We start from the raw sequence: 14,978 nt of genomic DNA, 5'->3' as shown, positions 1-14,978 counted from the left end.
GCCCGGGTCTACTGTGAGATGGCCATGACCAGACTGCACCCCAGTTTCACGCAGGGTCCTGACTGCTGTCACCCAGCAAGGTAATCCCGGTACTTGGGAGGCTGAGGCAGGAGGATCACTGTGAGTTCGAGGCCAGCCTGGGTTACAAAGGGAGCTCAAGGCCAACCTGAACTGCATAGTGAGACCCTGTCTCAAAAAGACCAAATATAAAAAAAGAAAAAAAAAAAGAAAAGAAAAAGGAAATAGGTAATTTTCTTTTTCCCTATCTTCTAAATCCAAAACTGACTCCTGGCCTAAGGAAAACACTCTGAACACCCATCCCAGAGCTTTGCTCTTTGTGAGGGACTTTGCAGCAGTTTTGGCCTCACTCTCAGCTTTAAGGCCAGGAACACACGGCCTGCGGATCCACGCAGAAATGCCCCTTTCCACACAGCACGCGGTTAAAAACGTCCTCCATCACACTTCCACCACCAGGAGTCTCCTCACAGAAATCTCCTTCGGCAGGACAGGCGGTCTAGCAAAGCGTGGAGTGTCCGCCACCAGCAAAGGGCGCACGGGGATTTCTGCAACTGCAAGGGCTGTTGTTGCCTCGCTAAACACCAGCCAGGCGCAATCTGGCTGACCCCAAGTTGTGCCGTTTCTGTCTCTGGGGAGGAGTCACTTCCAGAACCCTCAGCAGCCACAGGCTCCAGCAGGCCAAGGCCTGGGGACTCCCCGAGGGCAGCAATTCTGAATCCAGGGCAAGCTGCTCAGCCAGAAACTAAACAAAAGCTCATCTGCAACACGACACGGAAAAGCCGTACTCCTCACACCCGGGGGACGACTGAGCCTCTCTGGAGGACGGACGGAGCGTGTAATCTGTAATCTGTCACTGTAATCACGGCTCCACAGGGCTGCAGTGGAGCCAGCTACTGAAAATCTGCACCTGGAACACGGGGATCCTGGGAAGCCCTCCTACAGGAGGGGCCAGCCGCGCGACACCGGCCCAAGAAACTCCTGAGCTGCTTTAAACCTGCTCACGCGGACGTGCAGAACGGTGTCGTGCTTTCTGCTGAAATTTCAACTCGGGGAGGAAAGAAAGAAGGAAAAAAAGGAAAAAAGGCAGGAAGCAAGAAAGGAAGGAAGAAAGGAAAAAAGGAAGAAGGAAGGAAGGAAAGGAGGAAGGAAAGGAGGAAGGAAGGAAGAAAGGAAGGAAGGGAGGAAGGAAGGAAGGAAGGAAGGAAGGAAGGGAAGAGACAGAAACGCTACCAGAAGATGCTCTGAGGTCCCCTGAACGGCATGTACTGCTGTCTTAATTTCTCCACCTTCTGATACCCCAGCGAATCGGGTTGGATTTTATGCGAAGGGACATCAGGGTGGAGAAGGCCCAAGGAGAAGCTGCCCCGCCACCTCTGCGTCACAGGGGCTTTCAGCCACTTGGGAGAAGGGAGGGTGTGCTGGGGCTGCTCCCACCCGGGCAGGGCTAACGTACCTTCACTTAGGGCTTCTGGCGAGGAACGGCGGCTGACACGCGGGCTAAGGCACTGCCTGGCAATAACTCTGCTTCCGAGACACTGGCTGTTCACTTCTGAGGTAGCCTACGGCACCCCTTGGACCATGCGTGTGCACATGTGTGTGGGTGGCATGTGCACAGTGGCTGGGTGTGAGGGTGAAGGCAAGACGCAGGCACAGAGCACGCCCAGGGCCGCGGGGACCAGACCTGACCCTTTTAGCTCCGAAGGGCAGACCGGCACCAGGACACAGCTATTCTGAATCCTGGCCCAGCTCCTGGCTCAAGACCAGCGGTTCGGAGTTGAGTGCCTGGGGCATCGTCACCAGCACCCCTGGAGGTTTTTAAAATGCACAGTCAGAAAGTCAAGGAGTATGACCAGCAGTGCAGGTTTCACAGTCCTTCAGGAGCTTCTGACTTACTCTCAAGGTTGAGAAGCACTCAGAATCTTAGGAGGGCAGAGAGAATAGTGCTGCTACTGTCCTGGCTTCAAAGGAGAAACTGAGTCACATGTTTCAGAAAAGCAGGGGACAGCTGGGCATGGTGGCACATGCTTTTTATCCCAGCACTCAGGAGGCTGAGGCAGGAGGATCGTTGCAAGTTCAAGACCAGCCTGGGCTACATAGTGAGCTCAAGGCCAGCCTGGACTGCATAGTGAGACCCTGTCTCAAGACAAAACAGAACACAGCACCACAAAACAAAAACAAGGAAAAGCAGGGGACCAATTAAGAACATCTGGGGACGACCAAGCGAGCACGGCCCGACGCGCGGGTGCAGAGGGATGCTGATGAGCTGGGAGCGAGCAGCCGGTGCCAGGGAGACCCCAGGACGCCTCGGGGCAGCCTCACCGACAGGAGAGCTGCCAGGCAGCAAGCCCTGAGGACCGCGCTCACGGCGGCCAGGGACCCGGGGCCGGGACTGAATGCGGAGCGGGCACTGCAGCCGCCCAGAGGACAGGTTGTCCAAAGCAGGGAGCCGCCCTGGGGGGCGCCTTCCAGCTCAGTGCCCCCGCGCCGGCGCAGTCCTGTCCCTCAGCGCCAGCGGCAGTCTGCGAAGTCAGGGCTCAAAGGCTTCTGGGCCACTGCCCGGGCTTCCTGTTGGCCACGCGGTGTGAGGGCAGAATTCCGGACCCTCCCGGCAGCCCTGTATCTCCCTGAGCCCCAGGAGCTAGCGGCTTGCTCCGCAGTGGCCGTGAGCTGAGCACCCGCGGGCGCCAGTCCGGAGCCGGGCGCACCAAGGTCTCTACGGAGCCTCAAGCTAATCTGAAAACCGCCACCGCTCCACGATGCTAGGGTTCGACCTTATTTTTCTATTGCCCCTGGATTGCCCAGGATCTGCACACGAGTCGTTAACTCTGAACTGAAGGACCCTGTTCACATTTTAGAAGACAAGGAGGGAACAAATGTATCAGCCTCGTCCTGGAAAATGTAGGACAGGATTCACAGTAAAAGCCTGCGTGGGCCACCGGAACTGCTCTGGCCCAGGGCTTGGGCGGCTCCCCTCGGGCAGGGGCTCCAGCGGACCACACAGCACCCGCGCCCGCACCGCCTCGGCCTCCCGCGGAGCCCTACCTGCTTTCCTCCCAGTCTCGGGGCTTCTTGGTCTCGTTGGGCTTGATGCAGCGGATGTAGTGAGGCGTACACTTCATCAGGGTGCTCACGAGGTCATTGGCTTGTTTCTAGACAGGGAGAAGACATGGGTTAGAGACACAGAGCCTTCTCTGCAGCAGACCAGCCTTCCAGGGGGATGGGCGGCACTGTGAAACAGCTACCGATCACCTTGCTGTGGGTTTCTTCACCAAGCCCGAGTCAGGACTACTACACGTTCATAAAGCTCTGCCGACTGTTACGGTCCTATCACTTTTTTTTTTTTTTGGTTTTTCTCCAGTACCAGGAACCGAACTCACGACCTTGTGCTTGCCAGGCAGGCGCTTTGCCGCTGAGCTAAATCCCCAGCCCCCGATCCTATCACTCTTAAATGGGTTAGAAATGTGTTCGCCGAAAGCAACCCAGCATTTGTAGTAAAGCTAAGAAAATAAAGCAGTAAGAAAAATGTAAAAAAAAAAGTCCAAGCACATCTTCACATACAATTATTTTCACGTGGTACAAGGAATCACGTCAGTTACTCATTCACACCGCTTGAGGCCCTTTGCAAGTTCACTGTTCTCATTAACTTTTTAAAATTATGAGCAAGAGTAAAAATCTCAACATTCCCACATTCTCTTCCTCCTTCGTGAAGCTAAGACATTCCACAGAAAAATCATCCATGATTACCGACACCCTCAGCACCCAAACGGAGCTGAGCTCACGCAGACAAGGCCACACATGGATGAGTTTCAGGCACAGAACCTCACACCGCGTGCACAGCGAGGCACCCTGCACACACCAGCGTTCCCACACGCAGGCCCGCCACACAGCTGCGCTCGCCCTGTGGCCCGAGGACGTGGCACAAACGCAAACCCTCCTTCCAGGCAAATCAGCACACAGAGAGGAAACCTCTAAAGGAAAACAGCGAAAACCAATCTCCAAAGCCCGAAAACCATCGGAGTCAGCAGAAGGGACGTGCCTGCAACAGACCGCCCGCGCGCTCTCACTGAGGGCTCCTGCTTTCACGGGCGTGGGAAACCCGAGACCCTTGAGGATGCCGTGGGGCAGTCTCAGCAGGACGCTCACGGGGGACTCCCCGCTCTGGAGACACGCACACGACTGCGTTCTCTGCAATGCCTACATGGAGGGCGAGCTGCGGAGGTGGCCCGGCCAAGGCAAAGCCCGCGGAGGGAGCGGCCGGCCTCTGGTCCTCTGCGATGGTGTCGCTTGCCCCCCAAAACACATCTGATGATCTTTGCAACAGGGAGGTCAGGTTGCACAGGGACTGCAGAAGCCTTACGTCTCCAAACTGAACCTGTTAACTTTTAACTTTGGATTCTCATCTTCTATTTGATTAAAGCTTTTAATTTCCTTGAGTCCTAAACATTTAGCAGCATAGAATAAGCACGCAAAGGCGACTGTGACTTTAGTTTTGTGCCACTTGAGGACAGTTCTTCCTGGGCCAGAATGGTCACGGGACATCAGTAACTGACCGTGCATCGTAAGGGGACGCGGGTTATCTCAGGTTATCCCACCCACCTCACACCAACCCTGTGACAGCTACCACTGTTTTTCCTGTTTTGTGAAAAAACGGGGATTGCTTGAGATGACACCATTAGTAAGCAGCAGAGGTAAGACTTGAACCCAAGCCTGTGTCTCTCAACCACAGTGCTACTCTCCTTCCTGACAGAGGCATGGAGGGAGTTGGTGGGAGTGCCACCAAGTGAACATTCTGCCGCCGAAACCCTCTAGAACCTACAGCATACACCACCTTTCCTTTTCTAAACAACGACAGTGCGAAACACCTAGCACTAAAACCACCTTGAGTATAAATTTAGTCTTTCTTCAAGGAACGCGGGCATGTCCTGCGCACGCACCCTGGCCACTTGGGGATGTCTGCGGAACGCTGTGGTGACGGAGGGTACGACAGGCCGGGGCATGGCTCCCTGTGTGGCCCCCTGGGGGTGGGGGCTTCCGTTCCTGGCTGACCCCGGGGCAGACACAGGGACACACAGCTCACCGAAGAGGCTGGCGGGGGTGAGGGCCACACTCCGCCCCCCTAACCTAAGCTGGCTGGCTTCAGCTGACCTCCCTAGGAAATGGCCCAACTTCTGTCACCCTGGAGGCAGATGGGAAGAAAGGGCAGGGAACAAATTTTCAAAGGAGGAAAGATCCCTATCTGACCCACGTTCCTCTGTGCAGTCTGTAAGCCAGACCACTCGAAAGTGAGTCATCGTAACCCTGGTGATCCGGGCCTCTGGGTCTGAATGTGACAGTCTCATGACCAGATGCTCCCGTCCAGAGCTAATCCTCACCCAGAACCCCGAAGTGAGGGCATGAGTCACACACATCACATGGACGTTAACATCCAAGCCTCACAAAAATGCCCTCAACCCTCTGCTCCACAGAACTTAACCTGGTGACCACCGTGGACCGGCTACATTTCACCAGCTCTTTGGACAAGAGCTCCTCATGCCAGTGCTGTGTGCCAGCTCAGAGCCCCACTTGCGAAGTCGGGCACAGTGGCACACACCTGCAGTCCCAGCTACTCAGAGACCGAAGCAGGGGCATCAGTTGAGCCCGGGAGTCCAGGGCCCACCTGGGCAACACAGCGAGATGCTGAGACTTGGTCTTCAAAAAAAAGAATACAAAAACAAATAAAAAACCCTCACAAATCACAAGAGCAGCTTGGAGCTGACCTCTTCCACAAAACCCAAACATGCCACCTGATTGGAATTTGACTGCTACGATCTTTCACTGATTGCTTCTTTTTTTCTTGCCAGGGTTTCTGCCCCCAGGAAGGCAGGCTCCACGTATGAAGGACTTGGAGGAGAGACAGCCTGGAAAGAGAACAGGCAGTGACACTCGTGATGTCCACGAGGCTGGGTGTTCCAGAACGGCACGGTGAGCGGTACCTGGCGGATCTGCACACGGGGGGGGGAGTGGACAATCCAGCAGGACCCCGCCGGTGCATGGGAAAGTGTGCACGCAGGGTTTAGCAGCCGAACAAGCACAGGGTGTGTGTGTGTGTGTGTGTGTGTGTGTGTGTGTGTGTGTGTGTGTGTGTAGGGCAGAATGTAAGAAAGTAATCAGCATTTTGTGCAGAACTGTTTCAGGCGCTCTGTTAGATGCTCTTGAGGGATTACTGAGTTTAAGCACCACGACAGCCCCTTAGACAGACCCTACGATCTCCAGCTTCCGAATGTGCAGCAGAGGCTCTGGAGTTAAGTGACAAGCCGGCAATCACCCGAGAGTCAAAGCCTGGGCTTCTGAACTGGATAATGAACCACCAAAGCCCTACTCTAACTGGTATGGTTTTTAAGAAAATTCTTCAGCGACTATGTCTCAGTTACACTTGGCACAACTTCTCCGCACAGAATGCAATTTGGGGAAATGAATTTCACCACACCACGGCTCAGATACAGCGCTCTGCCCACGAGGGACCCTGAAAACACGGAGAATTCCTTCTGGCTTTGAGACATGTCACAGCCAGACCCGGCGAGGAGGGACGCATAATTTGTCCCTACAAAATGAAGCCGAATTTCAGGCAAGTTGTGTTCTACGGTTGGGCAGGTTTGGGGCCTGGCTTGGAAAAGTGTCCTCAGTATCCAAAACATGGCTCCAAACTATGAAATTTCTCTGCGAGTTTAACGTAAGTTCTTCCAGATTGGTTTAAAGCCATTTCCTCTTAGAGAGCAGCTGATTATCATCTGCCGACTATTAAACTCTGAGGTACTTAAGATCCATTTGGGGTTTCAGAACAGTCACGGCAAATGCAGCTACACCCTGTGACCTTTTTACGAGCGGCGCTCGTCCTTGTGGGTATCTCTGCAAGCATACCAACCTCCGCCAGGGAGCCCTCGATCTCAGAAGAATCTATAAACTTCCCCAAATAGAACTAACCTTTATTTTGCTTCCAGCAGTAGTTGGGCGTCCTTTCTTGTCAGCTTGCAGATTTTCAGGAAATAAAGACTTTATAAACGGCCTGGCAGAGGACAAAGAGAGAGAGTTAGTGACGTGCCAGCACCGGGGGCAGAAAGCCTGCTCCTCTGGCTTTCTCGGCTGTGCAAAGGCCGTTTGACCCACAGGAGGAGCCAGGGATGCGGCTTGAGCAGTGACTCACAGACAGAAGACGCAAAGACAAAGTCCCGGGTACCAGCATCTCAGAGTCTTTGCCTGAGAAATGCTTTAACACTCTGCCTTCAAACATCCCTGCTCAGTGGAACGGACACAAGGGAGAGGGCCGCCATGGGCCCCTGAGACGGCAGGGCGGCCGGAGCTCAGGCTGAGGAAGTGTGTGGGGTCCAGCACACAGCTGCGAGTGCGGAGCGCAGCTCTGAGCCTGGGCGAACGGGGTCCCAGCTGGACAACCGTTCGCCAGGGTGGGCCGTGGTACTGTCCTGCACAGGGGACCTCTGCTCACTAGATGCCCGCAGTAGTCTGTCGTCCTCCCCACACAGAAAACAGTGACGGACTGCTTCTGAGACGAGCAATTCTCGTACGGCATCGCTGCGAACGCTTCACTCCCAGCTCCACCGAGCTGCCGGTGCTGACCCGTCTGTCTCACAGTGCGCGGGACAGGGAGGACGTCACAGGCACCGCAGTGCCCCGTGCCTGGAGGCTGCACCCAGAAGGTGCGTGATACGTATTTACTCCCTGGCTGAGTAAAGGAAGTGATCCACGTAACCCGGCGACCTGACGCTCACACTCCAACTCATGATATTCAGGGCATCTTGAGTTTCCAGGAAGTCTCTCCAGCAACCTACTTTTAACTTGGCCAGACGTAATTATAGATTTTTTTTGCTCTGCAGCAAACTCATTAACAGAACAGCATGCCGCATCTACCCAGCGGGCATTTATGTGGGACCATCGGCAGCTCTCGAACTTGGCAGGTATTTAAGGAACTCAGAACAATTTCTGGAAGCAGGCGTTCACCTGGCTGCTCGGAAACCCACAAGCCGGGCGCTGCGGCCGCCCTGCCCTTTCTAGAGCAGAGCGCGTTGCATTCTGTGTGGCGAATGAAGACAGAGCCCACATCACAGCAGAGCCGCTGCGAGTTCGAAGAAACAGGAGCCGAGCGGGGAGGACCCGAGCGGCAGGCGGGGAGGCAAAGGCAGCGGAGGCTTCTGACCCGGGCCTGAAAAGCCAGCGTTCCTCTCACAGGAGCCAGGGTTTTCTGAGAAAGTTACCAGGACTGCTGCTGTTGAGGAGCGAGGTCAACCTGGACGCTGTGACAGCGAATCAACAGAGTCGGGAGAGCACCCCGACCTCGAGGGAACTCTAAGAACTCTGAGACGCAGAAGCCCGGGTGACACCCCCGTGTGGGAGACCAGGCTCTCAGGAAGCTCTGCAGGGACAAGAGGAGGGAGGACGCCAAGCTCTTCCTCGGGTGCCCTGCGACCTGTGGGAGGGACTCCCCGATATTCCTGTCCTGTAGCTCAGACAGCACCTGGGAGGCCTAGGGTTCCTGAGTCCCCAAGTGCGACGGGGACTCGGGTTAACGTGGGTCGTGTTAAGCCATTAGCCATGAAGTGACGGCGGAAAATTCGTTTACCTTTGCTCTTTGAACGAAGAGTCACAGAACCAGACCACTCATACTTAGATGGCCAGAAAGCGCCCTCCCAGCCCAGTTCCACTACAGTCAGCTAGCTCTCCCTAGTAACAGGACGAGCGCGGTGCTGCCAGGCATACAGCTGGCACTGGGAAGTTGTGAACAGAGAGTGTCAGGGGCACGGGGAGAGGCTGAGATTGGAGCAAGAAACGCAGTTTTGAGGCACCGAACAGTCAAAACCATACTCGACTCAACAGTCCAAAGGAGCAAAGTGCCACCCATTCAAACGCCACGCTAGCTCTGGCCCTGCACCCCTGAACCCCACGCAGCGTCAGAGGAGGGGAGACACTCACAGCTCGCTGCTCTGCATGAGTTCGATCAGGTCCATGAAAAGCACGTCCCGGTTCCTTTCACAGAAGCCGTCCATGTCGTAGGACACCTGCCAGGAACGGAGAGAAACCGGACGGGGCCCGTTACACACTTCCTCAGGTAGAATCCGGGTGTGGACGGCCACCCACCGGAACGGGTTTTACCTCCAAAGGCAGTGTTTGGGATTCTACCATGCACTGTCCCCCAAAGGCTAAGTTAGCTGGTGATGGCCAGCAGATGCTGCCCAGTGCCCAGAGCATTTGTGACCAGGACGCCAGCTCTCAGTGGACCCACGGCTGTCTAAGCAATGAGCTTCCTGCTTTTCCTAAATTTCAGCTAAGACAAAATGAAACTCCTCAAGCTCCTCCATCCACTGGGATGGGCCACGGCTTCTGAAGCTTAGCAATTTTCTCCAGAAATGGTTATCAGATTTGCAGAAATCTGGGCAGCAACTCATGCTAAGGGGCCCTGGTTATCCAGAGACCAGCCAGGATGAAAGACGAGCCCAGTGACTTGCACAGGACCGGAAGCCTGTAAAGCCACGCTCTCAGCTTACGCACACACCTGGCCCAGAAGTCACCCACCGCTCACGCACTTTATGAGGACACACAACAGCGAGCCCTTGGTCCTGATTTACACTCCCAGGGGGCACAGCAGGCCACGAGTGCCAGGGCAAGACAAAAACCCACCCCTCTAGCAGAAACTCTATGCACCAGGGTGATTCACGCTTTAAAGATTCGCGTAGTACACACAGTGTTTTGTTTTTCCTCCTCAAATGCCTCCTGGGTCCTGTGTGTTGAATGAATGCAGTCCAGTGGGGAATATGCACAGGACTCTCTCTTGTCCCATGAGTAAATGGATCTCGGACCCAAAGCCTGGGCCCGGCTAGGCCTTCCCCAGCTACTCCCCTCCCCTGCGGGCCCCGGCCCGGGCCTGACCTTCCCCGCGTAGTGGTGGATGATGAAGCCTTGGTTCCAGCTGTTGAAGTGCTCGTGGTTCCCGATCTGCATCTGCAGCTTCTGCAGCAGCGTCTGGTCGGCGCCCTCGCCCACCGCGTGCATGGTGGCGCACACGTCATCCAGAATGCTCATGATCCCGGGAGGGTTCTGCAGGCACCGAGAAGGAGAAGGCCCAGTCAGTGACTCTTCCAGAACAGCGCCTCCTGGCTCCCTTCCTGGGGCAGACACTGCTTGGAGACCAAACGCGGCACGGGCAAGATCTAACGCACTCAAGGCCATTACCCCCTCACTCCTCCTCCCAGTGGGCCGACTGGTAAGCCAGAGACATTTCCCCTGACCTGATTCGGGTCCTCAGGGTCTCCTTCTGCCCGCCCCTCACACGGACTCAAGCACACAGCTCCGCAGGTCTGTGTGTTCCGCTGTGGTGCGGAGCACGGCGCTATTTTATAACAGCCCCAGAGTTTCATATGGTTTTCCTCCTTATTTCCCTGCTGACATCCTGCAGCTCACTTAATGACCAAGTTGTCTTGGATGCCTTCACTCTTTCCAGCTTTCGGCTTTTAGAGGGAGAACCGGTCCTTTAGAAGTCCCCACCTCCATCACTTTTATTTTCTTTTAACTCATTTCTGAGGGCCACAGGCCTAGAAGCTGTAATAACTGAATCAGAAGGCAGGGCCCACTGCACGGCTCTGTCCAGGGTAGGCCCTCACTGTAACAGTTCTCCTCTGGCTCAAGGACTACTTCCATTGACAGTGACTTTTTTTTTTTTTTGGTCTTTTTGAGGCAGGGTCTCACTACGCAGGTCAGGCTGGTCTTGAACTCACTATGTAGCCCAGGCTGGCCTCAAACTTGAAGTGATCCTCCTGCCTCAGCCTCCCAAATGCTAGGATTACAGGCGTGCACCACTACACCCAGCGACAGTGACATTTTACTCACCCCCTTGCTCATATTTACTATAAGGAAAAAAAGCCCGACTGTTCTAGTTTCACATACACACACACACACAAAACAAATGCAACTGTTACAATTCTCTGCAAATTACAGTAGTTACTTTGCTTGTTCTAAAACAATTACAGAGAGAACAAAAACCTACTTAAGTACATCTGTGAGCCGGGACCAGAGAGACACACCAAGTAAGTACTTACAACTTTGTTCTCTATGAGGTCACACACGATTTTGTTATTGAAGTACTCGATGGGCGTCCACCGTATCCCCTCCTGGACATACTCTTCCTGCAGGCGGAAACCAGAAACCAACGTGAATCACCCTGGCGGGTGGTGGGGCACAAACCGAACCCCTGCGACCAAGACCAGGGACTTGGCTTCTTTTTTTCTGAGAGGTGACAGGAAAAGAACATTGCACAGCTTAGTGATTTTCCTATTTAGTTTAAACCGTACCAAACTGCTACCATACAACTATTGTTCGTTTCTTTCTCTTCCTTTTTCTCTGTCTCTCTCTCTCTCTCTCTCTCTGAGATAAGGTCTCTCTCTGTAGTGCAGGCTGGCCTCCAAGTCACAGCAATCCTCCTGCCTCAGCCTCCCAAGTGCTAATCATAGCAGGCCCACACAACTGTTTTTGACGAAAAAAACCGACAACTTGTACAGGTTAACTTATTAAGTCCAGTCTAAAGCAAAACAAAACCTCTTGATTGTAATGTAGGACAACAGTACAGAGTAGCATCTGAACTAACAAAACAGGCTTCCTCACTTCGACGAGCTACTCCCTCGCTGTGGTCGCAGCACCACACACGCACAGACGGTGGGATGGCAAAGGGGCCCTATTTCCCACTCGGTCAGTGAATCACAGAGTAGTAAAAACAGCCAGTCATTAGCCCGACCTCACAGCAGCACGCCGCAGGAGAAAGAAAACGCGGCAGATGGTATTTATATTTCAGGAGCCTCAAATGCCGCAGTGGCATATGGTTTTCCTGCATGACTTTATGAGGTATGTTTCCTAATACGAGACTGAAATCCGAGTCTGTTATCGAAAGAGGAATCTATACCTTTTAGACAAATCAGAAATAGAGCAGTACAGAGAAAGAGGGGCTGCTTACCTGTTCTGCCTTTAATGTCAGTTCAATAAAAATCTGCTGTAATTTTTCATTAACAAAATTGATGCAGAACTGTTCAAAGCCATTTTTCTGGAAGAAAAAGAAAAGATACTTCCCTGTAATCATTTTGGAAAATTGTTTAGAAGTCATTTCTTAGTGATTTCATGAAACACCTCCACGTGAAAAGCTTTAACAAAAACACTGGGTGCTTCCATCCGTAGAAAAAAAGTGTAATTTATGTTCAGGAGAGACAAATTTGGTAAAGGTACATGAAGAACCTGTGAAGGCAAACTTGAGCCAGACTGGCATTTTCTTTTCTTTCTTTTTTCTTTCCTACTGCCTAGAACTATTTCCAGCAGACCAGGTGAAATGCATCACCTTCTGGCATCACCGATGTTATTCAAACTGGCCTTACCTGGAATATCTCAAAGCCATAGATGTCCAGGACCCCGATGTTGTATTCTTCATGGTCCTTTTCCATGGCTTTGTTGATGGACTGAGGGAGAGAAAACAGCAGGCAGTTAACTCACCCTCCCCGAAGGGGAGCCGGTCGAGGGGCGTGGGGCGGGGGAGGAGCACACATGGACACCGCGCAGCACAACCCCGGCTACAAACAGGACAGTGAGACGACAGGCGGTGTGCGCTTTAGGACGGTCTCAGCGCATCGTCATGCGCTCTGCAAAACCACTGGCTTCCAAAGAAGGATTGCAGTGGGAAAAAAAAATGTTTTATGATGAGAACCATTAATTTCCGGCAGAGTTAGCTTCTCTCAGGAAGTCTTTCTTTATATTGCTTGAATTCTTTTTTACTTTTTTCTACCCATACCTGCCCTCCTGATCACGCTCTCTGTGGAAGACGCCTTGAGAATTAGAGGAAAATGGCACCTCGCAGGACGGAAGTGAAACCTAGTTCCCACAAAGAGCCACTGTTACAAAGCGTGGAAATGTCACTTCCGATGTCCCCCATCTGGCAGCTTCTTCGTGATCACATACGGTGTGCCAGGGTGCCGAGGACGAGGCAGTCCCTGTGCCTTGGAGCTTACGGAGAAGAGGAGCTGTCCACAGATAGTAACAGCAATTATGTTAAAACTGCTATCAGGAGCAGCTTACATGGATTTAACCTTCACCTCTGCCCGGCTTTGCTGAGAGCTCTCCGTGCTACTGCTCCGTGTGCTCCGCGTAATTCCCGGAACCGCGGCAACACCGTCATTATCTCCATCTTCCAGGCGGATGCCTACGACTGCACGGGGCAAGAAGCTACGCCTGGGACCAAAATTAAGCAGCGTGACGCCTAAACGTGGATTCCTGATCACGGTGAGAAAAGCCCATGCAACACAATGGAACGGACTGGATGACAGCGGGGAGGGACAGAGCAGAGGGCGTCGGTGAGAGAGGCCAAGGGCCAAACCCAGGAGGAAAACTCCTGGAGGTGGTGAGTCTCTGAATGTTGAAACACCAGACGCGTTTTCCACGCAGAGAACACGACACATCGTTTGTGAGCTCACGGGTAGTGATATACGACACCAAGCCCGGTGCCTCGCGCCCGGGAAGTGCCTCGTAAACAAACACCAGCTTGAATTAGTGTCAGTTACACAGGCATCCATCCACTCTTACCACGGAGACGCTGAGGGACGATAGGGAGGAAGGCAGAAGTCCAGCGCTGGAAGGTGCCCTGAACAGAGACGAGAGCTGTGGGTTCTAGTCCCAGTTCCCACCGCCCTCTTGTTCTGGGGGTTTGGGAAATCCACCAACATGCAGCAGGCCTGAGGTTTCCCTCTCAGAAAAAAGGCATCTGGGAGAACTAACACGGGGCCCTGACTTGCCAAGAAGTCCTACCCTGAAGTACCTGTAAGCATCACAGGGGACAGGCACCTGTCCTGCCCTGCCCAACAACACCCCAGCCACACCTAAGCTTTGCAGCTGTCACTGCGGGGATTCAGGCTCACCGTCCCTACAGCGAAGGGCTTTGCTGCTGGCCTTGCGCAGGGTCCCCTGGGGGCTCCTCCTAATGTGATCGCTAAAGCCCAGAAGAGCAGAATAGCTAGGAATTTAGGTTCTCTGAGAACAGACGTACGGTAGCAATACGGCATAAGCTGAATTCTTTAACTTCTCTTTGTCTCACTTGACTTATTGGAAAAACGGGTGGTATCTAAGCTGCAGAGCTGATGTAAGAATTAAATGTGATTTTTTTTGTTCTAAAATACTTAGTATCTGGCACATATGGATTTAAGTGCTATCAGAGCCTTTTGGGGCTACAGTGATTAACAAAGGTTGTACTGTCAGCTCTGCAGAGCTGAAAGGCTACATTTCAGAATGGAGATGTCATATACATTTATATATACTATATGCACATACATGAGCATGTGCGTATAATTATGCCCAAACACCAAACATCTGTGGTAGGTAGGTTTAAAATAAATTCAAAGTCTTTGATAGTCTTCCCTTTCAAAGATGGAGCCTAGTTCTCCTCTCCTCCAGGGGAAGCACGTCCTGACTTGCTCCTATAGACCGAATATGGCAGAGTCAATGGAGTGGCACTGGGTTCACGAACTTCATTCGTTCCAGGATGCCAGAAAAGGCGGCCCCGTGCAGGAAAGAGGGCCACGGCCATGCTCGTCACTGGATGCAGAATTTGCCAACAAAACCAAAATTTTGCCAAACGATTCTGTTTGGGAACCAAATGTTTTTTTTTGCAAACACAAGTGTTTGTGAACTGAGGTTCCACTGTAGGTAGATCCAAGACCAGGCATGAAAATCTTGTGGCCTGTTGCTCACACGCTGTTTTAGATCACTCTGAGGAACCCACCGCCAGCCTGCGAGGGTCACCAAGCAGCCCACGGAGACAGAAGGAATCGAGGCCTCCTGCTGCTAGCTGCACGTGGACGGACAGGGTGCCACTTTCGCCACCCCGTCCGCCACGGTCAAGGCGCGGGCTGACCGCATGTCTCCCCAGCATCTCCACAGAATCCCTGTCC

At 53.3% G+C, this 14,978-nt stretch overlaps 1 protein-coding gene across 3 annotated transcripts in view; it reads right to left on the bottom strand.

Moving 5' to 3' along the window:
- The window catches only part of Myo1e (myosin IE), a 129,838-nt gene that overhangs the window by 35,151 nt on the left and 79,709 nt on the right, over positions 1-14,978 (bottom strand). For all 3 annotated transcript variants that reach the window (XM_013518867.1, XM_013518868.1, XM_013518869.1), the window contains 7 exons: positions 12,420-12,500; positions 12,008-12,094; positions 11,100-11,186; positions 9,934-10,101; positions 8,980-9,065; positions 6,979-7,060; positions 3,061-3,167 (listed from right to left, as the gene is read on the bottom strand). In XM_013518867.1, the coding sequence (XP_013374321.1) occupies positions 3,061-3,167; positions 6,979-7,060; positions 8,980-9,065; positions 9,934-10,101; positions 11,100-11,186; positions 12,008-12,094; positions 12,420-12,500 (698 nt within the window). The remainder of the gene's footprint in view (positions 1-3,060; positions 3,168-6,978; positions 7,061-8,979; positions 9,066-9,933; positions 10,102-11,099; positions 11,187-12,007; positions 12,095-12,419; positions 12,501-14,978) is intronic.

The sequence above is a fragment of the Chinchilla lanigera genome, unplaced genomic scaffold (genome assembly GCF_000276665.1).
Source record: "Chinchilla lanigera isolate Chin_1 unplaced genomic scaffold, ChiLan1.0 scaffold00049, whole genome shotgun sequence".
In the NCBI taxonomy this organism is placed as follows: Eukaryota; Metazoa; Chordata; class Mammalia; order Rodentia; family Chinchillidae; genus Chinchilla; species Chinchilla lanigera.
The sequence above is the reverse complement of the archived record's forward strand: the minus strand, read 5'-3'. Positions and strand labels throughout refer to the sequence as shown.